The following is a 27,658-nucleotide window of genomic DNA, read 5'->3' on the forward strand; positions in this document are numbered from 1 at the left end:
TTTCCCCTCCACACACGTTTCTTCTTCACAGCATTCCCCAATCCCTGCTTTTAGTCTTCAAGCCAGAAAGTCTAGAATCATCCTTGAGTGCTCCCCTCCCTCTCCCCCTCGTCCCATCAGCTTGGGCAGGACATCCTGTATTCCTAGACTCTGACCTCCATACTACTGAACTGCTGCCATGTGGTCCAGGCTCTGCCCAGGTACTGTGAGCATCTACTTAGACAGCCCGATTTTCCAACCTTGTCCTCGGCGGGTTTGTGCCAATGTAAGAATCAGGGATTCCTTTAAAAATCCAAATCGTTGGAGGAATGCTTGCTTACCATTCACCAGACCCTCGGTATGATTCTTTGCACCAAAGTAAACAAACAAACGAACCCACCCAAGATGAACCATGTGGCACTTTACTCAAAACCCTTAATTAGTTCCTCATGCCATTCCAAATGAAGCCAACATCTGCAGATCTCTGCACAGCCTTGATCCAGCATCACCCTCCACAGGCACGCCTGAACTCATCTCCTTTTCCTGAACACTGGCCTCTTGCTTTCCCTACAACCAAGTATAAGCATTCAGTTTCCATGCCTTTGCACCTGCTGTCCCCTCTGCTGGGCTACAGTTTCCCCAGACATGTCTTCAAAGGCTTGCTTGGCTGGCTTTACTGGGGAAGCTGAGGCAGGATTGTTCTGAGACAAATACCTCCTTCCCAGAGTAAGATTGCTGAGCCCCTCACCTGCAGTCCATAGTCAACATCTCACTGTGCCCTGTTCTCCTAATAAAAGTTAACTTCTAACACACATTGATTGTTTTCCTGTCTTATTATTCATCTTCCTGGTGAACAGAAAGACTGTTGCATTAACTTTGGGGAGATACGTACTCCCAAAGGCATCCAAACAAACTAAAGATTCTACACAAGTCTCCCTCCATGAACCTGTGAATTTATTGGTCATACTATGGCAATGCCGGTGAGGGGTTACTGGCATCTGTAATATGTAGTTCCCCTCCCCTCAACCACCCTCCCCCCCCCTCCAGTTGAATGACCTTTGGGAGTTGAGAATTCTTGGGAGGTAGAAAATTCTAGAAGCAAGCCACTCCCATAAAGCTCTGGGGGGCTCATTACCCATGCGGGACTGGGACTTATTTCTTTTTTCTTTTGTTTGTTTGTTTGTTTTTAATCACCCTTAAGAAGCAACCGTTCACTCTTGCTCCTATAAGCAGCTGTAACAGACTCGTTGACTGTTCTTTAACCAAGCTAGACTGAGCAGAATCATTCCTTTATTCCTTGGTCAGTCCCTTCCCTGGGATGAGGAGACGTTTGTTCATGTCTCCCCAGGAAAAGTGCATGCAGCAAGGATGAAGATGTCTGACAGTTTCTTGTTTCCTGATGACAACTAGTACTCTGCACTGGGGTTGGCCTGGCAAGCACGCACTGAAAGTATCTGTAACATGGACAAATATAATAGCTAGGTCCTAAGGGGAAGCTCGGGGTACTTGAGGGCCTGAGTTCAGCCCTCATGACTACATGACTGAAGGAGAAAACCAGCTTTGACCTTGAGGCACACACAGTGACATGAGTGCACACACACACACACACTCTCACACACACTAAATAAATAGATTTTTTTTCAAAGACAAAAAAAACCCCAAGAATAGTAGCCTTTAATTGCATCATATCGGAAGCAGGAGCACTAAGTAGATCTCTGTGAGTTCAAGATTAGCCTGGTCTTGTTCCCAGCACTAGGGAGGCAGAGGCAGGTGGATCCCTGTGAGTTTGAAGCCAACCTGGTCTACAGAATGAGTTCCAGGACAGCCAGGGCTATGTAGAGAAATCCTCTAGATATATATAGAGAGAGATATGAAATGACCTCTTTTGTCTTAGTCAGGTGTTTTGTTTTTTGGTTTTGTTTGTTTGTTTGGTTTGGTTTGGTTTTGGTTTTGGTTTTTTGAGACAGGGTTTCTCTGTGTAGCCCTAGCTGTCCTGGAACTTATTCTCAGGCTGGTCTCAAACTCAGAAATCTGCCTGTCTCTACCTCCCAAGTGCTGGGATGAAGGTGTGCACCACGACTGCCCAGCATTTAGTTAGGGTTTCTATTCCCACACAAAACATGACCAAGAAAAGCAAGTTGGGGAGGAAAGGGTTTATTCAGCTAACACTTCCACATTGCTGTTGATCACCAAAAGAAGTCAAGACTAGAACTCACACAGGGCAGGAACTTAGAGGCAGGAGCTGATGCAGAGGCCATGGAGGGATGCTGCTTACTGGATTGCTTCTTCTGACTTGCTTTCGTTTAGAGCCCAGGACTACCAGCCCAGGGATAGCACCACCCACAGTGGGCCTTCCCACCCTTTACCACTAAGTGGGAAAATGCCTTACAGCTGGATCTCCTGGAGGCATTTCCTCAAGGGAGGCTCCTTTCTCTGTGCTATTCCAGCTGTGTCAAACTGACACACGAAACCAGCCAGTAAGTCTTCCCAACCCAGGTTTGAAATTCACAACTTCCCAGTTGTCCCTGAAGAGTTGCTATCTCCTGTGGGCAAATTCCTTGCCCCAACTGTCACTGTATCTACACCACTTACAAACCAGACCAGTCTGATAGTCCCTGCCCTCTCCAGAGCTGTTGGGCCAAATCATACCCAAATCTAGAGTCTTAGTCCCTGCACCCCAGGGGTACTCATGGTTCTCAAGTAACAGCCGCCTTGTCTGGCAGGGCATAGGCAGGTGCTGGGTATTTTTAGGCATGCGTTGCCAGAAAAGGGTCTCAAAACAGAAAGTCACCTGACCTGGTGACAGAGCTTTTGACAGGTGGCACCACAAGCCAGGGCTGGTTGCTCCCCTCACCACTTAGGCCTACTGAACAGATGAGGGCCAGCAAGCTAGCTTGGTGGCAGCATTTGTGGGGAAGCTTGGGGACTGAAGTTAGGCCCCCAGGTCCCACATGATGGAAAACAGGGCATTGTGCCATGTGAGCCCCTCCCCCGTCGTGTCATATACACGCACAAATAAATTTATGTAAAGATAGAGGTAAGACAACATCCCCTCCCCCACTTCGTACAGACTTGTTCTCAGCATTCTATCTGTCCTTTCTACTCAAAGATCTCTCATCCCTTGCCAGTCTGCTCTCCAAGTCTGTGGCCACCACCGGACTTCAGCCTGCTTCGACTTCTAGGCCATTCTCCTTACACCTGCCCATCAGTGCTAAAGGATCGTCTTTCCCCACCCACAGCTCCACCCCCTTTCTCCCACAACTCCACCCCTTTCTCATCTTCTTGTTCCTTTTCCTTCTTGTTCATCTATTTGCTGCAGTGCCTAGAACCCGGGACCTCTGCTTGCGGGTCACGCTGCTGTTCCACTGAGCTAAGCCACAGCTACTAGACCTAGACCGGTATTTTTGTTTTGAGGTAGGGCCTCATTCTCCTTCTGTTGCTTGGTTTACCTCGGAACTGACTAGGTAGCCCACGCTGGCCTCAAACTTCCTTAGCCTCACAAACCGTGAGATCACAGACTTTTCCCTGTTCTGATCAATTCATTTTTCCCTAAGGGAACCTTAGAGACAACCTCACAGCCACTGAAGAAAGTTAAAGAAATCGAGTGATCCACACAATGATGGATATTGAAACAATCTCTCTCTCTCTTTCTCTCTTTCTCTCTCTCTCTTTCTCTCTCTCTCTTTCTCTCTCTCTCTTTCTCTCTCTCTCTCTCTTTCTCTCTTTCTCTCTCTCTCTCTTTCTCTCTCTCTCTCTCTCTCCTTTTTAATGTGCATGGGTGTTTCACCTGCAAATACATGCCTGGTGCCCTCAGAAGGTACAGGTGCCCTGGAACTGGAGTTATGGTTATAAACTGCCATGTGGGAATGCTCTTAACAGAGGAGCCATCTCTCCAAACCCTTTAAAACAGTCTCTCTGTGTGTATGTATGTATGTGTATGTATGCGAACACATATACATACAAAATTACACAAGCTGAAAGCAATTACACAGGCTGGAGAGATGGCTCAGTGGTTAGGAGCTCTTCCAGAGGTCCTGAGTTCAATTCCTAGCAACCATGTGGTGGCTCACAACCATCTGTAATGGGAATCTGACGCCCTCTTCTGGGGTGTCTGAAGACAGCTACAGTGTACTCATATACATAATAAATGAATCTTTTAAAAATACAAGTAATTGCACAATCTGAAACCATGGTCTCTCCACATGATTAGTCTTGCTATGGAGGAAATTATTAGGACCTGTAGTGTACAATAAGGGCAGGGAGAAATTTGCATGGCAGCCTGGCTTGAACTCTATTTTTAAGAAGTGCTGAAAGGAAGAGATTGGCAGGAGCACAAACAGATGGGCTATCACAGGCGCCTCCTAAGCGGTAGGGTTATGAGTAGTGGGTTGAGGGTTTTTTTTTTTTTAATTTTCCAAAATTTGTTTTCGAAAGTCTGTAGTATTTTCAAACTTAGCAAAGTTATTTAAAGAAATGATGTTTGCCCCATCTGTGTTTTCTGCTCATTGTGTGTTACCCTCCAGCTGTCTGCTTGGGGGAGGGGGGGTGTTCTGCAGGGCAGGGATGCAGGGTCAGTTCATCTTTACATCTTCCCAGGACTGGCTCAGTAAATAGTCACTGACAAAAAGCCTACCCAATACTGGGAAGGAGACTGGAGCTCACTGCAAGGCTACCCCTCTCCCAGTCCACTCCTAGCATCTGGTAGGAAAGCGGAGAGGAAGGAGCCAAAGCCTCCGATGTGCATGCTAGTGAGCGACCCAGCTCATCGGGAGCCTCGTTATCCCCCTCTCTCCAAGGACACTGTAGGAGATCCAATCATGTGCCTCAGAGAGTCAGTGTGAGTAGCAGGCAGAAAGCACTTCCTGGCGGAATGACCTTAGGCATATGGCTTTGCTCCTCTGAGCCTCAGTTGTCCCACCTGCCAGTGTTTTGCTGCTGTGTCCAGAGCAGTGGCTGCTGAAAACCCCAATTCAAGCCCTTTAAGAATCAGACCCTCTGGTTGCAGCAGACTGACATCTAGCACAATGCATGCTAAATACAGAAGCAATGGGCTCACTTAAGGAGGAAGTTCAAAGTAGAGGATTTGAGGGCTCATGCAGGGTCAATAGGGGGCCTTTCTTTAGTCCTTCTGTCTCTTGCTCACTCTCCCACCCAGCTCCTGTGGTGTGGTGTGGGGTGTGTGTGTGTGTGTGTGTGTTGGCTGCATTCCCAGCTGCCCTGTCACCCCACTGACTGAGAAGGCTACCCTTTCCCAAGGATTCCTGTCTATCTCAGGATGGCCTGATTGGCCCAGCTTGTGGTAAGCTTCCATCTCTGAGCCAATCATTAAAGAGAGGAAATGATGAGCCAGGCCTGGATGAAGATCAGCCCTGAGAGACAGTAGATAGAGACAGTGCTTCTGAACCCAGGGCACTCAGGATGGATATGGTGGGTACCTGAAGAAGGTAGGTATCACAGTCAGAAGGGAGAAGGAGCGACGGGGAGGAAGCTCGGAGGGAGCAGATCAGGAAGTTGGGGTTACATTCACCAATGTCACCCAGAAAAGAAGAGCCACCTCCCCCAGAGCAGAGAAATAGGAAGTAGGGCTGAGCCTGGTTTGAACCAGCGCTGTCAGGCAGAGGGAGCAACCTTAGGCAAGCGCTTAAGCCCCACTACAGCATTTCCTCAGCTGTACCATAAGCCCTCTTTCAGGGCCAGTGCCAGTCTGATTGGGGGCTGGTTTCATGCCTCTAACATCAGCTTTTGAGAAGACAGAAGGTGGAGAATCCAAATCCAGCTTTTGATACATAGCAAGGTCAAGCCTAGCCTTCGGCACATGAGACCCTGTCTCAAAAAAAAAAAAAAAACAAAACAGTAAAACAAAAAGAGAAAAGCTGCATGTAACAGCTCACACCTGTAATCCAAACACTTTTAGGAGGCTGAAGCAGGAGGATTGCCACAAAGTTGGAAGCCAGCCTAGACTACATGGTGAGTTCAGGTTACCCTCACAGAGTGAGATCGGGTCTTGAAAGAGTGAGGGGCAGGTGAGATGGCCCAGTAAGTAAGGGTGCTTGCTGCCCAAGCCTGATGACCTGAATTTAGTCCTGAGAACGTACATGTAAAAGGAGAGAAGAGACTCCTGCAAGTTGTCCTTTGACACACATGTGTGCACACAAAATAAATAAGTGTAATAAAGAGACAAGAGGGGAGGCGGGAGGGAAGGAGAGAGAGAAAGAGGGAGAGAGAGAGAGAGAGAGAGAGAGAAAGGGAGAGGGAGAGAAGACGGGGAAGATAGGGGAAGGAAAGAAAAGAGCTGGGCTTTGAAGAAGTTGAAAGTTCAAGGCTAGCCTAGGCAACTTAATGAGATCCTATCTCAAAATAAAAAGTAAACAGCTGGGGATAACTCAGTGGTAAGGTTTTCATTTGCTTAGCATGTACAGGGTCTTAGGTTCAGTCCCCAGGGCAGAAGGGTTAGAGAGATGGCTCCGTGGTTAAGAACACTTATTGCTCTTGCAGAGGACCAGAGTTCAGTTTCTACACCCAGGGCAGGCAGCTCATAACCACCTGTAACTCCAGCTCCAGAGGATCTGATGCCCTCTTCTGGCCTCCACAGGCACCTGCATACATGTGACACACACATACACACACACACACACACACACACACACACAGATAATATAAATACATCTTTAATTTTTAAATTTTTTTTTGAGACAGTGTTCTTTGTGTAGTCCTGGGCTATTCTGGAACTTTCTCAGTAGACAAGGCTGGTCTTAAACTCATAGAGATCCACTTGCCTTTGCCTCCCAAGAGTTGGCCTGGCCACCACCACCTGGCTAAATAAATCTTTTTTTTTTTCCTTTCAAAACTGGGTTTCTCTGTATAGCCCTGGCTGTCCTGGAACTCACTCTGTAGACCAGGCTGGCCTTGAACTCAGAAATTCGCCTGCCTCTACCTCCAGAGTGCTGGGATTAAAGGCGTGTGCTACCACCACCTGGCAATAAATCATTTTTAACAAAAGAAAAAATGTTATTTATAAAATACACACTAGATGTCTCATTTGCACAAATGCGTATACGATGTAAAATATGTAGGCAATTTCTTTAAGATATTTTATGGGCATTCCCTTAATCTCAGAACTCCAAAGGCAGAGGTAGGTGGATCCCGGTGAGTTCAATATCAGCCTGGTTTTCATAAAGTGAGACAGTTTCAAACAAAGAGAAAAGTATTTCTTATTTTATTGATCATGTGCACGTGTGTGTGCACGTATCTCTGTGTGGGTGTGTGCGGTTACCTGCAGAGACCCAGGAGTCAGAGCCTCTGTAACTGTATAGTCATAGGCAGCTGTGAGCCACCAGCCCTTTGTGAGTGCTGGGGTCCGAACTCAGAAGAGGGCATCAGATCCCCTGGAACTGGAATTACAGATTCACAGAGCTTAGCACGCCACAGTGGCTGCCATTTGGCAGATGAAGAAACCAAAGCACAAGGACACAATGTTACTTGGCACAGGTTATCATGAGTGGCCCTGCACACAGGTTAACTAATGGTTAACTGTGAAATGAATCTAGAACACTTTCCTACCACATGAGATGGGGACTGACTAGTCAGCAAGAGAGAGCTCAGGCAACAACACTTCTTTTTATGAGTACACTGTAGCTGTCTTCAGACACACCAGAAGGGGGCATCAGATCCCATTACAGATGGTTGTGAGCAACCATGTGGTTGCTGGGAATTGAACTCAGGACCCTTGGAAGAGCAGTTGGTGCTCCTAACCACTGAGCCATCTCTTCAGTGCAACGACACTTCTTGTGAAGGTGTGACATTCAGGACACTGATGGTCGTCAGGAAATGGAACAAGGTCAATCCCGGGGAGCCATCTGGGGTGTGTGAATGAATGAGTGATATGGGCCTGAGGTGGAGACCCAAGAGAAGAACTCTGCTTTCTCTGTGGCTCCCAGTTGTGCCCATCCCTGTCCCTACAGTACCTGAGAGGTAAAGCCCTCTGCAAACCGACAGACAAACCGAGCTAACAGAAACAGGTCTGGGGTCAGATCCTTAACATACCCCCAGGCTGCAGCAGGCTGAGAGCTAGAAACACTGCCCTCAGCCCGTGGCTAATCCTTGTCAATTTGAAGGGATTTTGAACTTCTGGGTGTGTCTCTGGAAAGGTTTGACTGAAGAGGGCAGCATTGTCCTGTAGGTTGAACTGAGGGAGGGAGCGAGCTGAGCAACCAGGATCTATCTCTCTCTGCTTCCTGACTGTGGACTCAGATGTGAGCAGCCTCTTCATATTCCTGATGCCCCAACCACGACGGGCTCTACCCCCACAATATGAGTCCAAATAAGTCATCCTTAAGCTCCTTAAGTTGCTTCTGGCTAGTGGTTTGTCACAACAGAAAGAAAAGCAGAAGAGGGCGTGCAGGGAGCTGAAGGGTTAGTCCTGGAGGCCTGGGTGTTCCAAGTTGAGGCCTGCCCAGGGTAAACCTGGATGATTTGACTTCAAAGGCAGAGGTGGGGCTCACCACAATCACAGGTGCTTTGAAGGTGCAGGATGAAAAGCCCGGGAGATATAATTACCTGCAAGCATCTCCAAAGGGCAAGGGAGGAGGCTCACTGCCAGCTACCAGCAGCCCTGTGGTAAGGGTCTCCTGTGAGGCCTCCTTAAAGGGATAGTGTTCCTCCCTGAGCCCCAGGATGGGTCTTTAACCTCAGCACAATGGCTGTTTGTTGAGCCTGGCCTGTCTGGGCAGAAAGCAATGGAGAAAGCCGGGATGCCAGGCCATCCGGCCAGCCTGCGGTGTGTGAGATCCTTTCCATAGAATAGAGTGGTCCTGAGGCTGGAGAGGTGGCTCCTCTGTGCTTAAGGGTGACTTCTGCTCTTCCAGCCAACCTGAGCTTGAGTTTCAGCGTCCTCTCCACCTTCCAGGGATCTGGCATCTTCTTCTGGCCTCCGAGGGTACCTGTGCACACATGTGACATTCCCTCACACAGACACATACACTCAAATAAAAATGTGTGTGTGTGTGTGCGCGTAAGAAGGTAAAGGAAAATGGTCAGTAGAGATTCCTTTCCACCAGGCTTGGTGTTATTTGAACCCACTGACCATAGCCCTTATTCCAGCCCCCACCTGGCCACTCTGCCTCTCCAGCAGAGCCTCCCCCTTACCCACCTCCTAGCTTTCTCTCTCTGCTTGCATGGCTTCCAGAAATGTAACCCCAAAGCCTCCAGACTTTATGTAATGTAATGTAACCCCCACCCCCACCCCCAGACTGCAGGCAGTTCAAGCACCCTTGCCTTCTGCCTGGGTGGTGACCATAGCTCCTTCCTCCAGTCTCCCTGCCCACTGCTATCCTCCAGGGAACATTCATCATGCCTGTTCCAACTCACAGAGGCCAGTGGGGCCTGAGCCAGCCAAGCAACGGGGAGGGGGGGGCACCTGAAGGCCTTAGTACTCAGTTTACAAATGCAGAAGCTGGGGCTCAGGGGAATTGAGTAGCCCAGAAATGGTCGCTTGTGCCTGAACTAAGACACAAGACTGTGGTAGATTTCTTAAAATTCTATTTATTTTATGTGCATGGGGTATTCTCAGATGCTCTGGAAGTGGTGTTACAGACAGTGGTGAGAGGCCACGTGGGTGTTGGGAATTGAATCCGAGTTGTCTGGAAGAGCAGCCTCTGGTTAAGAGCGGTCAGTGCTCTTAATCGCAGAGCCGTTTCTCCAGCCCCAGAACACAGTTGTATATTTAAGAGGCTAGCCTGGGCTACAAAATGAGACACTGTCTCAGAGAGAGAGAGAGAGAGAGAGAGAAGAAGAAGGAGGAAGAGGAGGAGAGGAGAGGAGAGGAGAGGAGACAGTAGGCTGCAGAGATGGCTCAGTGTTTAGGAGCACTTGCTGCACTGCTCTTGCAGAAAGCAGGAGTTTGGTTCCCAGAACCCACATCAAATGGCTCACAACTATAACTGTCAGCTCCAAGGGAGGCAACACCATCTTTCTGGCCTCCATGGGCACCTGCATGAACATGTACACACACACCAACATAGAAGTAATTTGGGGGGGAGACAGTTGTCAATAGTGTCTGTTGCCCAAACTTGAAGGCCTCAGTTCCCTACCCAGCACCCATTTCAGGGCGGGCCTGGCAGCACAAACCTCTAACATCAGTGCTGGGCAGGTGGAGACAGGCTGGTGTCCGCTGGCCATTCGGGAGTTCCGAATTGAGGGACAGACGCCCTCAGAATATAAGAGGGAGAGCAATAGGGGAGGCACCATCATCCTCTGGTCTCCACACTAGGGCGTACATACCTGCATGCTCACTGCTCATACCTTTGCACTCACATGCGCACGCGCACACACCCACACCATGCTCACACTCACATGTTTTTGTTTTGTTTTTGTTTCTCTTGGTTCTAAAGATGATCTGCTTGCAGAGAACAGGAAGTGCAGGAGCCATCTGGGTCCAGGTCCACATCTGCATGATGTGACCTCAGCCTCCTCCAGCAGCTGTGGATTGCCTAACTTCTCCCACTCTTCCCCCGCCCCCCAAGGTCCAGTGAGACCAGAGCTCTAGGCCTTTTCTCCCATGTGGTTTCCCTGCTGGGAACAATGTTCTTCTCGTCAACACCAGAGAACTTCTACTCCCATCCCAAGGCTCGGGCCAAGCATCTCCTCCACACCAGACACCTTCCCTGCTTCCTCTGGGCTTGACCAGAGGTTACCCACATGATTCTCATGCTGTTAATGGGACCCAGGGCCTCCTCATGTATTCTGGGCAGGAGCTCTGTCACTGAGACACATGCCCAGACCGGCTCACAGTGTGTTCTCCTGTGAGATAAGCCAATTTCCTCGCCTGAGTCTGTCCCTGTGACAAGCATGCACAGGTGCCTGGCTATGAGGAGCGGGGACTACATATTGTTGCTCTGGTATCTGCATCCTCCTAATGGGGATTAGAGATCCTAGCCAGGCTGGGTTGTCATGGCTCGGCTCGGGTGCCCTCTGGGAACATAGCCCTGTGTCCATCTATGCTCTTGTTTAGTCCTGACTATTCTTAGAAGCAGAAGTACACGTATTATTAACTTCACCTGCACAAGAGGAAACTCAGATGGCGTCTGGGGTCACAGAGGGGCCACTCAGTTCTCTGGAATCCATCTCTGAGCATCCTGCTTCTTCTCTGGCCAACACATGGCAAATACCTCTGAGGCTCGCCATCATGCTTGCTACATGAGTGACAATGACTCATCGGGTAGCACGGCTGCCCTCCGTCTGAGTGCAACTTCCTGGTGTTTGTTTATTTGGTCTGAATAACGAACTATGGTTGCTGTGTCCTCTGGCCTCACTTCCTCTTGTCAGTCACTGCCCTTCCCTCATACAGCAAGGCTGGGGAGGAACAGGGATAGTTCTGGTTGTACCTTTTTGGGATTTTAGCTTTTGTGTTTTGGGGAGACAGGGTCTCTTCTCCTGCACCCCGGGCTCATACTATCCTGCTCTTGTCACCATAACCCACCTTGCTTTGATTATGGATGTTTAATCACCTCCAGACAAATTAAGCCAAAGTGGGGGTGGAGCACTACTAACTCAGTAAAATGGACGATCCGGCCAGAAGATGAATGACGTCAAGTCAAGTGCGACTCGGACAACACATCTAGATACATCCTAAGGGCAAGGAAATGTGAATTTTCATTTATTTACTCCATGCCCATATTTTAAAAATTAATTTGTTTATCATCAAGGTCTTACTCACTCACTATTCTTCCTGGCCAACCTGGTCTCCAACTCACAGAGATCCATCTGGCTTTGCCTCCCCAGTGCTGAGAGCAAAGGTATCCACCACTGGGCTTAGCTATAGGTTTATTTTTTTATTTTTATTTATTTATTTATTTATTTATTTATTTATTTATTTATTTTTTGGTTTTTCGAGACAGGGTTTCTCTGTNTAGCCCTGGCTGTCCTGGNACTCACTTTGTAGACCAGGCTGGCCTCGAACTCAGAAATCCGCCTGCCTCTGCCTCCCAAGTGCTGGGATTAAAGGGGTGTGCCATCACAGTCCGACTTGGTAACACTAATATTAAAAGTGTGGTGTTTTGGGATCTTTAAATTTCTAATTTTTGTGAAGTTTGTGTCAGAGAGAGAGAGAGAGAACGAGCGAGAGCATGACATGGCACAGACAACTTTCAATAGTTCAAGACTGGGTTTTCTCTTTCTACAACTGCTTGGGTATGCCTGGGAATTGAACTCAGGTGACAGTCTGGTGACAGGTACCTTTACTCTCTGAACTTCCTCCCCCCACTACCCTGTCCTGTTTTAAATCTTTTTTTTTTTAAGATTTATTTATTATTATATGTAAGTATATTGAAGCTGTCTTTAGACACACCAGAAGAGGGCACCAGGGTTCAAGACAGGGTTTCTCTGTATAGCCTTGGTTGTTCTGGAACTCACTTTGTAGACCAGGTGCTGGGATCAAAGGCGTGCGTCACCACGCCCAGCTTTCCATTTTGAATCTTAACTGTGCTCAGGAAATAGCAAAAGTACACATTACTGTCATTAAGAACTATGATTTTTGAGCCAGGCATGGTGGCACATGCCTGTGATCACTTGAGAAACAGGGAGGAGGTGAGGAGTTCGAGGCCACTTTCAGCTTGCTATTGAATTAGGGACCAGCCTGGGCTACGTGAGACCTTGTCTCAAAGCACCACCTCTCCTTAAAACAAAATGCACTCCACAGTTCCCACTGTAAGACAAAGGAAACAGGTCAACTGTGTATCTTTTCAGAGCTTTATTGTAGCTTCATACGTCCTGGGCAGGAACAGGCGGGGCCGCATCTCCCCAGCACCCCAGCCAGCAAAGGCAATGAATAAAACGCATTCTGAAGGGCAAACCCTGCCTACCAGCTCTCCCCTACCACTCAATCTAACCACAATTCCCTGGCTTTGGGTGACACGCTCTAAAGTCCGTGTTATAACCCTGATCCCCGACACTTGTGTGACAGGGGCTAGCAGGACAGCATCTTCCAGGCCAGGTTGTGGAGGTCATAGAATCTTTAAATATTGACACTGGGAGGGCCTTTGAGCTAAGCCCAGGACTCTGAAAGACCCGAGGGAAACTCCCAGAGTTGCTACCTGTAATGGTTTGTATTGCTTATCCCAGGGAGTGGCACTATTAGGAGGTGTGTCCTTGTTGGAGTAGGTGTCAGGGTGTGGGCTGTAAGACCCTCATTCAAGCTGCCTGGAAGTCAGAGTTCTGCTAGCAGCCTTCAGATGACGATACAGAACTCTCAGCTCCTCCTGCACCACGCCTGCCTGGATGCTGCCATGTTCCTGCTTTGATGGTAATGGACTGAACCTCTGAATATGTCAGCCAGTCCCAATCAAATGTTATCATTTATAAGACTTGCGGTGGTCATGGTGTCTGTTCACAGCAGTAAAATCCTAATTAAAACACCATCTGTCACAAGTTTTGCTCTCCCCCGGATGAAAGCTATCGCAGTGGCCGGTGTTGAGACTTGGACTCATGGTTTACAAGCAGTGAGACAAAGTAGGTGAGAGTGGAGACTCCCACATCAGGATCTGGCCAAGGGACCAGGGTCCTGCTCACCAACCAGGGTGAGCAGAGATCACCTCACAGGTCAACCAGAGGAGAGGTGTCTGATGGCTTGGGCTCTGATACCAAGGCTGTAACCTAAGGCCAGCTTCTGGTAGGGAAGCAAGTGTCCCAAACCCTCAGAACTCTTCTATAAATAACATGATGTCTTAGGGGCAGCCTTGGGGCCTCATCTTTCACTGTGTAGACCTAGGCCACGCCCCACCTAAAGAGCATTCTCCTCGCCCGGAGGCCAGAGGCTGCACTGTGTACCTTGAGCTCTGAAGGCTTGATAGACCACAGGACAGGTCCTAATGGCCCCAGCCACAGCTGCCTCTGAGGCTGATGGCTTCTTTGTGATGTACAGTCCCTGGTAAGTCAGCGATGAGAAACCCCAGGAGCAAAGAGGCAGACAGAGGGTATCTATATCACTTTGTCCTTTTCTACTTTATTACTTCAAATTAACAACCACAATAAAGCTCAAAAAAGTCCAATATTTACACAGGAAAAAAGTACAAAATTCCCCCCAAAGTTCTTCAGTAATTTTTTTTCAGTTTTTTAAATTACAAAGTAATAAAAAGTTTTGCTCTTTAATTAAAAAAAAAAAAAAAAGAAAGAAAGGGGAAAAAAAGAGGTAAATAAATTAGGAAATACACACACCGAGAAAACAAACAAAAATAATAATAATAAAAAAACAACAACAAAACAGGTGTTAACCAGGAAGGGTAAATTCAACACTTAGCCCTGACCCAGGGTCCTACTCAGAAGTCAGGCCTGGGAAGAGGGGTGACCACAGGTGACTCTCAGGACCAAGGAACTAACCAGTATCTTAGAGCTGATGCCATCTGGGAGCAGGCTCCAAGAACTTGCCTAAGATCAGGAATGGAAGTTGGGGGGGGGGTGCCACACACTGGCATCTGGGGACAGGTGGTGGCAAGGACTCTATGCCCTGAGGGATGTGGAAATCATTGTCCACCCCACCTTGACTTTAGGAGGAGGAGAACAAAAACTTGGCCAGGCAGGCATGGCAGGCCACCTGCAGCTCTGAAAAATACAAGTCAGTCAGTCTCTCAGTCTCTCTCTCTCATGCATACATACACACACACACACACACACACGCACACACACACACACACACACACTCACAGTCACACAAGGCATCATGGCCTCCATCTCACCGCACCCTCAGGGTCTCTGTAGAGAGGTGACAGGTGTGTGTGGGGGAAGACCAGGATGCTCGGGGAAGGGGATTCTGGGAAAGCCCAATACAACACTGGTCACTGTCATCACCCAAGGGCTGATGGCGTGTGTGTCATCCAAGGCTCCATGAAATCTCCTGGGACTTGTCTCTGACTGGCCAAACCGCTCCCTGACGCAAGCTCTTCAGGCACCTCCGATGGCGGCCCGGCACGTGGTGGCCGATGGCGAGAACAGGTGGCTGGCATGTGACCCAGTGTCCTTAGAGGAGTGTTGGCAGCCTTCAGGTTGGGAGCAGTGGGCAAGGCAAGGGAACAAGAATCCTCAGTGCTAAAGAGGTCTTGTCTTTTTGCCACTGGCAAAATAAATCAAAGAAACAAAATCCATTGTCGACTTTGTGCTGGGTTGTGGGTTTTGTGGTTTGTTTTTCTCTTTTTTGTTCGTGTGAACGGTTCCTTCTTTCTGTCCTTTCTCTTATTTGTATTTATTTATTTTTTTAAAGAAAATGCAGTGAAGACACTAGGGGGGAAGAAAAGACAACGGTCAGGTGCCTGGCTGCCTCGGTTTACCCAGCCAATGCGCTCGTCTGCTCTGGTGGGCTGAGCGGCCATCCCAGCTCCATGTCAATCTGAACCGATTAGCCATTTGTGGGAGAATTTCTGCAGTGTGAAGTCTGCTTATGAAACCATGGTGTGAAGCTGCACATCTCAATGGGTGGGACACTGCCTGCTGACATCCATGTTCTGCAGGGAGCTTGGGTCCCCAGCCAATACTACCAGAAGAGCCTGTGGCCCCTTTCCCAAACCAGGTAACTAGGTTCTGTCCCCCAAGCCTCAGACAGCCACAGGCAGTCCACCCCGAACTAGCCTTGGCCAGAGGGCCTTTCCTGTGTATAAACACATGAAGGCCCTTCTACACTCTGGTTCCTTTTTGGCTCTGCACATACCATCTTATATAACAGCCAAAAGGAGGAGGTAGGCGAAAGCCCTAGAAACCCACATGTGGCCAGGAGCCTGGTCTTTCCTAGGAATCAAGGGGACAGAAGACCCAAGGACAGAAAATAGGTTTCCCCAAAGTTTCCCTGTGTACAGATTCAGGACTGCTTGTGAGAACCTGGATGGCAGGTTTTAAAATCTAAAGCTTCCTTGAAGAGATAAGAAGGGGAGGTTCCTGCTTCTGCGTCATGTTCCCCTCCCCTCCAGGGCCCTCAGGAGACACCAGCACTCACCTAAGCAAACACTGGTCTGTGGTCGCTCTCCTCATTTCCCAAGATGGTCAAATGGCACGCTTGTCTTCAAGAGGGGGACAGAGAAATATGGGGGAGTCTCAAGGCAGGTCCTTAAGCAGGTGGCCACAATGATTCCCCAAGTCTCATACACCCCCCCTCCCCCTTGAGCTCCATCCCTCACAGCAGGCTGCTCAGTCTGAGGGAGGGTAGGCTGTGTGAACTCAGGGGTCTGAGGCTGCCCCTTGCTCTAGAGCCGGAAACCCCCCCCCCCTCCCGAGGCCAAAGCTGGCTCAATTCCAGGTCTGAGTCCAAGGAAGTTCTTCTCCCACAGGCGGGAGCGGGTAGATCTACCTTTGCCAAGCTCCTTCCTCTACATTCTGAGTCCGAATATGGCCATTAAGTGGGATGACCTGACAAGACCTCTCCCTCCCCCTCCCTCATCCCTTGCTGTTGTCAGTGCTGATGGGGACTACGGAGAGTCGCCCACCCAGACCGCAGTGAGTGCTGCCGCTTACTGGGCTGTTATTTCTTTGAGCCTCAGTTTCTCCCTTTGCTTTGCTCAACACAAGAGGGCTAATTAGCTTCAGGGGAGGAAAGGTGCCACAGGGTCAGACCAACACACTAAGAATGTCTAGGCCCACTCTGCCCCAGAGAAGCTTGGAAGAGTTGACTCACCTGTGAGGCTGCAATCCGGGAGACCTCTTGCCGCCCAGTGAGGTCTGAGGAGGAGACATTGGCAGGGGCACCTCTGTGGAGTCTCATGCTCACCTTCCTCTCTCGGTCGGCCCGTGAGATCGCTCTGGGAGAAGTATTGCCTGGAAGGAGGGGAGGGGAGCCACCTTCAGTACGGGCATAAGCAACCCCCTGACCCCCATAGGCCCAGCCCAAGGCTCAAGGCCCAAGGCCCCTGCTGACCAGCTTGTTGGATGCGGGAGGCTGGAGTGGAAGCCACAGGCTCGGCTGCACTTCGGAGTCGGTTGGCGGTAGCCCCTGTAGGTGGGCCAGGGGGCAGGGCTCTGGTCGCGGACCCTCGCAACTGCCCCATCCTCTCTTCCCGTTCGTGCTCCCGTCTTTCCCGGTCTACGTCCTCGGGATTCCGGGCTGCACCCTACAGGAACATGAGAGGGGATTCCAGTCAGCCCAAGGAGGATGCTTCATTGTAACCCAGACCCCTGACAGGACAGAGCAGGAGGGAGAGCTGTGTGGACAGCTCAAGGAAGTCAGCTCACCTTCCTCCCCATACCAAGAAGGCCAGAGTTTACCCTTTACCACAGTGCACAAGGACCAAGCCACCCGACACCCAGAAGAGGGAGCCGCCATGGCAGAGAAGCAGAAAGAGCTCAGCCTGTCCCGACTGGTATCTCCAGGATATAACCAGGGGTAACTCTTGGCTCATCCAACCTGGCTCCTCTGTTGTCAACTAAGCAGGAAGGGCATTCAGAGGCCCAACTAGCTGACAGACAGGCCATAACCAGAGAAAAAGGGGCCAATTCAGAGCCAGCACTGTCCCAAGGTCCCCCAGCACCCAATCACAGGGTCACCTTCCCGGGGCTCCCAGACCTGGCCTCCCAGACTCCTATTATGAAGTGACAGCCAGGGGACCTAGGGGACCCCATTAATGCATTGCCTGGAAGCCCAGGGGAAAAGGAAGAAGTCTTGATGTTCCAGAGAGAAAAGAGGCCCTTAGGCAAAGCTGGAGAAGGTAGGTGCCTGGAGTGCCCCCAGGGGCCTATCCTCTTAAGTTACTGCGAAGTCCAAGAGGAAGGTAGGAAGGACCGGAAAGATATTGCAGCATGGTTGCAGCTCCTAGCTGAGTTACCTAGCTGGTCCTGGGGCCGTCCACAGGGAAGGGCAGGGGGCTGGTGGAAGGGGGGCCGCATCTGTGGAGGAGAGAGCTACAGGCTGAGTGGGGAACCCCCCATAGGCCATGGGGCTCTGCAAACCCTCATCTCTCCAGGTACTGACTAAGAAGCCCTACTGCTCTGAAAAACGGGGAGGGAGTGGCTCAATTCCAAATGATCCCAGAGTTCTATGGGAAGGAGCCAAGCCAGGCAGGCACATCCCCACCTCACTCTATGGCTGGCGCTCTTAACTCCTATCTGGGGCCCTCTCTGAGGTAGAAATGCTGACTGGTCAAAGCCCTGTGACCTGCCCCGAGTTACAAAGCCCATGCAGATGTGGTGATAAATCTACCACTGATCCATTTCTGTCCCTCAAAAGGACATGGTTTAGATACCTTATCTTGGACATCCCACTCAGAAGCCGGGGCTCAAGACTCCCTGGTTGCCCAGGTCAGCCAAAACGCAGCCCAAGCAGAGAGAAGCAAGGGCTGTGGGGGCTCACAGCCAACCCTGTGGTAGCGGTGGGAAACGGAGGCTTGCTGAGGCTAAGCAAAGAGTTCACTTAGGGGTGCAGAGCCCCAAACAGGGTGTCGCCCTGCCATCAATGCTTCAAGCTTGGCACAGCAATAGCCGGGTGGATGGCTGGGGTCTCAGCAGTTCCAGCAGGCTCAGGATGGACCTGACTCCACGGGTAATGGGATAAGATGCCTTAAGAAACGCACACCAGAGTGTTTTCATGGCCTTTATTTGCCCACAAGAAAACACAGAAGTCAGTGCCCCAAGTTACACAAGTGTCTGGCTCCATCTTAGAGACGTCACCGTACGGAGCCTCCTCCTGACTTGTGGAACACAACAGTGGTTGTGTTCTCAGAGAGAAGCAGCTGGGGATTCCAGTCCCCTGGGATGGAACACGGGAGGTCATTCCAAGGTCAAGTGGGTCCTTCCGGTCTTTTGCTCACGGAGTCCTGTCTGCAGAGTCTGCTGGACGGCTTCTATTCGCAGGGCAGGTGGGAAGGCCTGGTCTTGGGATGAGGGTTGTGAAAGTTTCTGCTGTGTGTTCTGCAGACGGTCTTGGCGACGGAGCTGGCCACATGGTGACAGGGTCACACAAGGCGGAGGCAAAGGCTGCCCAGCTTTGAACTCTAGAGTCTACTTCCTCCAAGGAGGAGCCCTGGGAGGGGGGTCACGGTACTAGCGACTGGGCCAGGAGGGTGTATCTGGCCTTGTGTGAAACTTTGTCAACTGGCCACCTCCTGCAGCTGTCCATAGACCCTCCCAGAGGACAAATGTTCCCAGTTGTCATGCTGGATGTGGCAGCCACTTGTCCTTTCTCAGGGAAAGCTGGTGACTAAGGAGCAAGCATCCATTTCCAAATACTTTAGTGAATGAAAGTCAGCACCATGTGGCCAGGGGCTACGACAGAGGGATAGATGCCCAGGTCTAGAGAATACAAAGTCTGTTCTTTGAGCTTCACTGAGAAGGGTCAAAGCCCATCTCCACATTAGACTTGGATAATTTTCTGTATCACATGCCTGGTGCCCCAGGCCTGAACATCTGGTCATATGAAGAGCTAGCTGCACGACCAGGCCCTTGGCCAATGTGCTCTGAGCTAGAAGGAGCTTCGATGCCCACCTTTCACTCCAGTCCTAGACAGAAAAGCCACAGGTTTGTCCCCAAGGTCCCCAGCCTGTGAGGCTTCCTTGGAGAACAGGCCCAGGCCACTGTTTGGGCCCAAAGAGAAGAAGAGCCCCAAGTCAATGTACCCTTCTTGGTGTCTAGAAGGCAAGGCCTATCTATGTTCGTTCTTAACACAGGATGGAGCAGGCCAAGGGCCACTCTTTGAAAAGAGAGGTACACGTGGGTAAAGAAAAGGAAGTGTTTTTAATGAGCTCAGAATCAATACACAGGCCGATAATGGGGTCTAGATGAAGCAGTGTCCTGTGATGTGACACCAACCCCTCCCTGGCGGTCACTATTCCTTCTTCAGGCTGCTCCTGGCCCTCGGGCAGCTGGTATGCTCTTGAGGATCCTATGCAGGGCCTTTCGTCATAACCTTTCCACTGGACAGCCACCTCTTTGGAACAGGGTGTCACCCTGCCATTCTGCAGGATGCTTCCTTAAGCTTGGCAGAGAGGTGGCTGAGACACCCTGGTGGTATCAGAACTGGGGCCCTGGAGTCCAGACCACAGGCCAATATCTTTGAGGGGGCAGTTGCTCCACCTCCTCCTCCACCGGCCTATCTGGGGGTCCTTGGGTGCCCAGGGGCGCCGGGCACCTGGAAAGGACAGAGAGAGCACAGCTGAGGCTAAGCCTTCATGCTCGCTGGCTAAGTCACACATCTACGAAGGGCCAGGCTTCGGAAGATCCTTACCAGTAAGTGGGTGAGTATGCGGGCCCAGCGCAAGGCCAAGGGCGGGGGCAGGGTGGTGCAAGAGCTTCGTTGTCTCGGGGCTGAGCCTGGCTCGAGGAAGCCCCCTTTTCCAGAAGAGATGTGAAACAAGACATACAATTTCACGGATTCCAGCGCTTGAGGCATGATTGGTGAATGCTTCTCCCTACCCTACCTCCCCACCCAGGACCCTTAGAAGAGGGAGACAGAACAACTGCCTAGTAAGACCCAGGGTCCTATAACCAGGAACAAAGAAGCCACTCTAACGGGGTCCAGGCTGGCCAGGGAGGCCTCAGAAAGGGCCACCACCTGGGATATGCACAAGAGGAACAGGAGAATACAGACAGCTATCAGGGCTGCAGAGGGTCCAGCCAGGGCCATCCATTCACCACAGGTATACAAGAGAGACTGGAGCCCACGCCAGGTCCTTTCCCACTTGGCAGAAGATGGTGCCTCCCCAGGGCCCTGCCCCCCATGGCGACATGCCCTGTCTATGCCAAGGTGGCTGGAGACGAGGGGTTCTGGGACCCCTGTGACGCCACTCACAGTGTCCAGCTCATATCTCCTGTTTAATGGGAGCCCCGTCCCCCACCAGGTCACTCTGGCCTTATGAGTCAGGGCCTGCCCTGTCCAGTCCCCCAAGCCCGCCTTGGCCTGCCGGTGACTCACGAATTTGAGCATGTTCCAGTCGAAGACGTAGTCGTAGGAGAAACCCTGCCGGTGAAAGAGATTTCGGAAGAGCTGGCGCAGGTAGGAGTAGTCAGGCTTATCATCGAACCGCAGGGAGCGGCAGAAGTTGAGGTATGTTGAGAACTCGGCTGGTGGGTCACAAGGACAGAAGAGGCCGCCGTGAGGGTTACTCTCCTGGCAGCCTCAGCAGCCCCCACCGTCCTAGATACCCACTGACCCTGCAATAGGATCAATCTAAGAGGGGCAGGATGAGAACTGAACATAGTCCAGCCCATTTTCAAGCAGAGGTGCTTGCTACCTGTCTGATCAAGCTCTCTGGGGTCACAGCCACCAGGACAATGGCCATAAATACAAAAGGCTATTCAAAAAAGTCTGATGGGATGCAAAGACCTCCATCATAACCTAAGCCCAAAAAAAGACAGCTTCCATTTCCTCAAACCACACGGGCTGAGAGCAGACCTTCGGGACAAGGCAGGAGCTGGGGCTGGGGACACCTGGTATGTAAGAGCTGGATGTGGGGGTTCAGGCACCCAGCTCCTAGGCAGAAACTGTCTGGGGTAACCCCATCTATGCATGGCCCGGTCTTGCCCTTAGAAGGAAATGCCATCCCCACAGGCTACTCACAGGGGTAGCCTTTGCAGAGGACCTCGATTGGCGTTGACATCTTCTTCTCGCTAATCCGCTCGTACTTCTGACGCTTGGTGGCTGCTTTGAGGCCCTGCCAGGGCAGGGAGCCCAGGTTGAAGTACATGAGCACATAGCCCAAGCTCTCTAGGTCATCTCGACGACTTTGCTCTGCACAGGTCAGGAGGTCAAGGGGCCAGTCAGGGCTGTGCTTCTCACCACGCCCCACACCCGCCCTCCCCCTCCATGGTACCCACTGGCTCCTGGACACCCTGTTATAACTAGAGCCCACCCTCCTCCTTCTCCTCCTCCGGATTGCCCCAGGCAGAACTTTCTCATGTCTGTTCCAGCCAGTTTTTCCAGCCCAGGTGCTATGTCACTCAACAACTGTGTGTGGGCACCGCCGCCCCCTTGCCTGGCCTGTCTCGTGTTTAGGGCTCACACGATGGCCGGAGACACGGCTGGAGTCAAAAGCAGCTCCAGAATTCATTCAGCTGCATGCACTGCAGGGGCCGTGTTAAACCCCTGGGCTTGCGTTTCCCAGACATACACGTGAGAAACTGCCACCCACTCAAGGAAACGGCCAGTAGGCCAAATACACCGCTCTGTTATGAAGGGTCCATACGAAACAAGTCCAGGCCTGGGCCAGAGTGGAGAATCTTCTCAATGAGGGTCTCCAGAAGAGAAGACATAGAACTCAGGTAGGGACATAGGCCCACCCTGGCCAGTGGCCACAGCATGCGTGCTCCCACTCAGTTCACTCACCAATGCCCAGGTGGGTGTTGATAGAGGCATAGCGGGCAGTGCCTGTCAGGTTCTTGTTTTCCCGGTAGGGAATATGCTGGTGTGTGCGGGCATCGCGGTACTTCTTGGCCAAGCCGAAGTCAATGATGTATACCAGATTGCCTTTCTTCCCCAGGCCCATGAGGAAGTTGTCGGGCTTCACATCCCGGTGGATGAAGTTCTTGGAGTGTATGTACTCGATGCGGCTGATCTGAGGGAGGGAAGGACACACAGCAGGTCACGCAACACGGAGACAGCAAATGGCCACATGGCCCAGTTCTGCCCAGGAGGAAAGACCTAGTCTCAGTATGAAGGGTTTCAAGAGGTGGCTGGGCTTTCCCAAGCAATGAGGACGGACTTCAAGGGAGTTCACAAAACACGGTGTGTGAAGGGCTGGTGAGATGGCTCAGAGGTTAAGAGCTCAGAGGTCATGAGTTCAAATCCCAGCAACCACATGGTGGCTCACAACCATCCGTAATGAGAAACAAATAAAGAACTTTTTATGGGCCAGAGTGAGCTGGGCTGGAACAAGAGGGAGAAAGGGAAGGGGGAGGGGGGAATAAATAAATAAATCTTAAAAACAAAAACAAAGACAAAAAAACCTGGTGTGAGACAAAGAGTAGGACCAAGAAAGGCAGCTGGGTCCTAAGAACCCCTGCCTGGCTCAACCGCCACAGAATGTGGGCAGCCACATGCAGGACGTGGCAAGAGAGGGAGCACGGGATGGAACTCATTGCTATCACCCAGCTTCCAAACGCCACGAAAAGCCAGGCAGACACTCAGCCCGCTCTCCTTTATGGGATTTTTTTATTATTACTATAGTGACTGATCTCCACACACTCAAGGCCAGTGCAAAGAGCAGAACGAAACCCGGCCGAAGACAAGAGAATTTTTTAAAGCACAAATTAACAATCACATGTGTGACATGTCTTCTGGCCTTGTGTCTCTGTATGGCTGGAAAATCTCAAGAATTGTGGGTTTCACCCACAAGAATCTGACCGTTCTCTATATGAATGCATGTGTATGAAACACTCATGACAGCCATACACCAGGACGGAAAGCCTGCGGCGAGAACTGCACCCTCCACGGCAGGTGCGAAATTTATTATGTATTTGTGTTCATATCTGCTTGTGGACATTGGGTGCCACGGCATGCATGTGAACTCAGTCAGTTCTCTCCTTCTACCACGTGGTCCTGGGGATCAATCTCAGACCACCAGGCCTGGCGAGAAGCAACCTCACCACTGAGCCATCCCGCCAGCCCTACCGCTTCCTATAGGTTTTGCATATGTATGTACGGGGCTACATGCATGTGTAAGTTTGGGTGATTTTTTTTTTCTTTTTCTTTTTCTTTTTTTTGGTTTTTTCGAGACAGGGTTTCTCTGTATAGCCCTGGCTGTCCTGGAACTCACTTTGTAGACCAGGCTGGCCTCGAACTCAGAAATCCNCCTGCCTCTGCCTCCCGAGTGCTGGGATTAAAGGCGTGCGCCACCACGCCCGGCTGTAATTTTTTTTTTTAATAGCACTGCCAACTGACAGCAGGGCCTCTTGAGTACCAGGTGAGTACCCATCACTGAGCTGCACCCCCAGCTCTGCTTTTTATCTTTGAGACAGAGTCTTAACTACGAATCTCAGGCTGCCTCCAAACTCCTGGCAAGCCTCCAGCCTCCTGAGCACTGGAATTACTGACATGAGCTACTATGACCTAGTTCTGATTTTAGATTTTTCATTGTTGGTGGTGGTTTTGTTTTATTTTGTGTTTTTTTTTCTTTTTTTTTGGTTTTTCGAGACAGGGTTTCTCTGTTTAGCCCTGGCTGTCCTGGAACTCACTTTGTAGACCAGGCTGGCCTCGAACTCAGCAATCCGCCTGCCTCTGCCTCCCAAGTGCTGGGATTAAAGGCGTGCGCCACCACACCCGGCTATCTTGTGTTTTTTTAAGATAGGGTCTTACACTGTACTCCACACTGGCCTTGAGCTTACGGTAATTCTCCTGCCTCAGTCTCCTGAGAGCTGGGATTACAGGCGTGAGGGCACCACGTTCAGATTCTGGTTTATTTTTTTTTAAATGAACCAAGTTGAAGTTCCTTAAAAGAGGTTTTGCGGGGCTGGAGAGATGGCTCAGCAGTTAAGAGCACACATTTCTCTTCCAGGTGACCTGAGTTCAGTTTCCAGCACCCACATCAGGAGCTCACAACTGCCTCTGACTTCTGCTCAGGAGATCTGACACCTCCAGCCTTAGGAAGCATCAGCACCACACACACTTATACATAATTACATTTTTTTTTCTTTTGGCCTTTCGATACAGGGTTTCTCTGTGTAGCTCTGGCTGTCTCGGACAAATGGTCTCAAGCTCAGAGATCCACTTGACTTTGTCTCCCAAGTGCTGGCATTAAAAATGTGAGCCACCACACCCACCCAGCTTTTTAAATAAATCTTAAAAGTAAGGTGAGAGAAACTGAAGAAGACACCCAGTGTCGAACTTTGTATCTCATCCCTCTCTGCGCAAGCGCTCTTGTGTATGCATGAGCACAAACACACATACACGTACATACAGTCACACACACGCACCAAAGCAGCTATTATAACACAAATGTAAGCAGGATTCTAACAGGAGTAGGGCGGCTCAGGGAAAGGGGCTGTGCTGGCTAGCTTTACGTCAACTTAAGAGACCATCAACTGGGAAAATGCTTTCATAAGATCAGGCTGTAAGCAACCCTGTAGGACATTTTCTTAATTAACAATGTGATGGGGAAGGGCCTGGACTATTGTGGGCGGGGCCATCCTGTATGGGCGGGGCCATCCTGTATGGGCGGGGCCAGCGCAGGGCTCCTGATCCTGGGTTCTATAAAAAACCATGCAGGGCAAGTGAGCAGCACCCCTCCATGGCCTCTGCAGCAGCCCCTCCAGGTTCCTGACCCATCTTCCTTTGATGAACAGTGATGGAAGTAAGGAAAATTAACCCTTTCCTCTCCGAGTTGCTTTTGGTCAGGGTGTTTCCTCACAGCACCCGTAACCCTAACTAAGATGGGGTGGACACACACAGAGTGGCTTGCTTTTGCCTTTCTGAGAGTACCTGACTGACACCTGCTCTGGCCCAGGCACCCGACTCAATGCTCGTGATGCGATGCAAGCCAGGTGGCTGAAACTCAGGGGACTCAGTCATTCCCCTCGCTCGGGTCAGGCAGTGATAACCGGGAGGGTTGGCAGCTGCCAGCTTCCCAGGAGGGTGACTCGCCAGGTAAGGTGGTTTAAATGAGCAATGTCTTCCTGAGGCTCAGACACTTAAACACTGGGTTTCTAATGGGTGACACTGGAGAGGTTATGGAGAGGGGCAGCCTTGGTGGAGGAAGTCTGTATCTGTGTGTGTGTGTGGGGGGGTGGCTTTGAGAAGTGAATGTCTCCCCCCACTTTCAGCTTCCTCTCTGCTCCCTGCCCCTCCACCAGACCTTCCCCACTATTATGGGCTCCCTCTCTGGAACCCTCAGCCCAAATCAATACTTCCTCCATAAGCTGCTTCTGGTCCCGTGCATTATCACAGTAAGAGCAAAGAGAGCAGCTTGCAATCTGCACCCTCTGGGTTTCACAATGGGTCCTCAGTGTCTCCTGGTCCCTGGAACAGGCCCAAGCTTGGGAGGTGGGACTCAGGGTTGGTATGCAGGGCCCAGCGCCGTCCCGGTTGAGAGACTAGAGAGAGGCTCACAGGGCAGGAGAAGTCACCTGAGAGTCACCTGAACAACGAAAGGGATGGGGACTCACCATCTGGTCAGCCAGCAACAGCACCGTCTTGAGGCTGAACTTCCGGGAACAGAAGTTGAAGAGGTCCTCCAGGCTGGGCCCCAGCAGCTCCATGACCATCACGTTATAGTCTCCTTCAGCCCCGCACCACTTGATGGACGGAATCCCCACTGGGCCCGGGAGAGAGACTTGGTCAGAGGTGGTCACTCCCACGCATGTTCTCCTGCTCGCCACCCGAACCACCAGCCCCCCCCCCCGACACCCCAGCCTTGGGCTCCTTCCTGTCCTTCATTCATCGTTCCCCCCCACCCCCAGCACCATCCCTGCCTCACCTCCGCCCTGCATCATCTTGTAGAACTTGCTCTCGATGTGGAGCTGGGGATGCTTCGTCTTCACACATTCGAGCTTGATGGCTACTTCCTCACCAGAGGCAATGTTGGCACCTGCCCGAGTCAGAGGAGGTAAAGGACAAGGGTCAGTCTCAGGAGACCACGGTGCCAATCCAGTCAGCATTTGAGGTTGCTGTAACTCAGGCCTGAGGCTGTTTGGGGAATCAGTAGCTCTCAATGAGACTGGAAAGAAGCCAGGAGTTGCTGGTCACAGAGGAACCAGGGAGTGTGTGGGTGGGTGGGCACTCCAGAGGCCCCCTGAGCAGCCTACGGCAAGTATGTGGAAGGAAGGAGATGACACACCCTAAGAGGCTTAGAGGCCACAGGTCAGGTGCACCCAGACAGACTGACACCTGTGGGGGATGGACCACGACGAACTGAACTTAATCCTAGTGACTGGCGGGTCAGTGGGTGTGTTGGCTCTGAAGGGTCACAGAGAAGAATGGTCAGGGGCCCACTGGGGGCTGTAGGGGGCAGGGATGCCCCACGACAACTGCCAAGTGTGGGGTAGCGCAGTAAGGAATGGGCCTAATAACCAATCCCTCACTCTGCCGCAAAGGTAGCCCCAGAGTCGACCCCAGGGCGTTCCGATCCGGTTCTCAACCTCATTACACACATGAGATACAGGCTCGAGGGAGAGACGGAGCGTGGAGTCAGCTCTCTGAGCGTCTGAGTCTGGGCACGAGGGGCCTGTCTGCATCTCTGCTCCCCCCCAACACACACACACACTCCCAGTTTCTCACAGCTGGAAGCAAGATGTTCTAACTCAGAAATTACACACTCCAAGGCCTGGCTCTCAGCCTGGGGCCCTGGCTCCAGGAGTCACAAGAGAACCTGGGCACTGCACATACCTGCAATCCTAACATGGAGGGAATCGAAGCAAGAGAACTTCCTGAGTTCAAGGTCACCTAAGTTTACACATGAATTTCAGGCCAGCCTGGGCTACATAATGATTTCTAGCCTAGGCTATAGAGTGTGACACTGTTTGGAAGGGAGGAAGAGGATGGGTCAGAAGTAGGTTCGTTGGTTGGTTTTTGGTTTTGTTTTGGTTTTGTTTTTTATGATTTAGTTATTTCTATCCTATGCCCATTAGTGATTTGCCTGCTTGTTCCTGTTTGTGAGGATGTCAGATATCCTAGAACTAAAGTCACAGACAGGTGCAAGCTGCCTTGTGGGTGCTGGGAACCGAACCCTGGTCCTTTGGAAGAACAGCCAGTGCTCTTAACTGGTGAGTCATTGTAGAAGCTGAGAGAACT

General features: G+C 51.0%; 1 protein-coding gene across 6 annotated transcripts in view; it reads right to left on the reverse strand.

The window, feature by feature from the left end:
- Nucleotides 1–13,951: 13,951 nt before the first annotated feature.
- Nucleotides 13,952–27,658, reverse strand: part of LOC110310208 (casein kinase I) — a 37,889-nt gene continuing 24,182 nt past the window's right edge. For 4 of the 6 annotated variants that reach the window (XM_029470021.1, XM_029470017.1, XM_029470018.1 and 1 more), the window contains exons 3-11: nt 26,346–26,456; nt 26,035–26,183; nt 22,262–22,490; nt 21,497–21,667; nt 20,852–21,000; nt 16,868–17,060; nt 16,628–16,767; nt 15,953–16,016; nt 15,216–15,243 (exon numbers count right to left, since the gene is read on the reverse strand). In XM_029470021.1, coding sequence (XP_029325881.1) covers nt 15,984–16,016; nt 16,628–16,767; nt 16,868–17,060; nt 20,852–21,000; nt 21,497–21,667; nt 22,262–22,490; nt 26,035–26,183; nt 26,346–26,456 — 1,175 coding nt within the window. In that variant the 3' untranslated portion in view covers nt 15,216–15,243; nt 15,953–15,983. Of the gene's footprint in view, nt 15,244–15,952; nt 16,017–16,627; nt 16,768–16,867; nt 17,061–17,653; nt 20,069–20,164; nt 20,269–20,851; nt 21,001–21,496; nt 21,668–22,261; nt 22,491–26,034; nt 26,184–26,345; nt 26,457–27,658 lie in introns of those variants that run through there. The other 2 variants (XM_021182950.2, XM_021182951.2) reach the window with 2 other exon arrangements.

Source organism: Mus caroli, chromosome 15 (assembly GCF_900094665.2).
Source record: "Mus caroli chromosome 15, CAROLI_EIJ_v1.1, whole genome shotgun sequence".
Taxonomy (NCBI): Eukaryota; Metazoa; Chordata; class Mammalia; order Rodentia; family Muridae; genus Mus; species Mus caroli.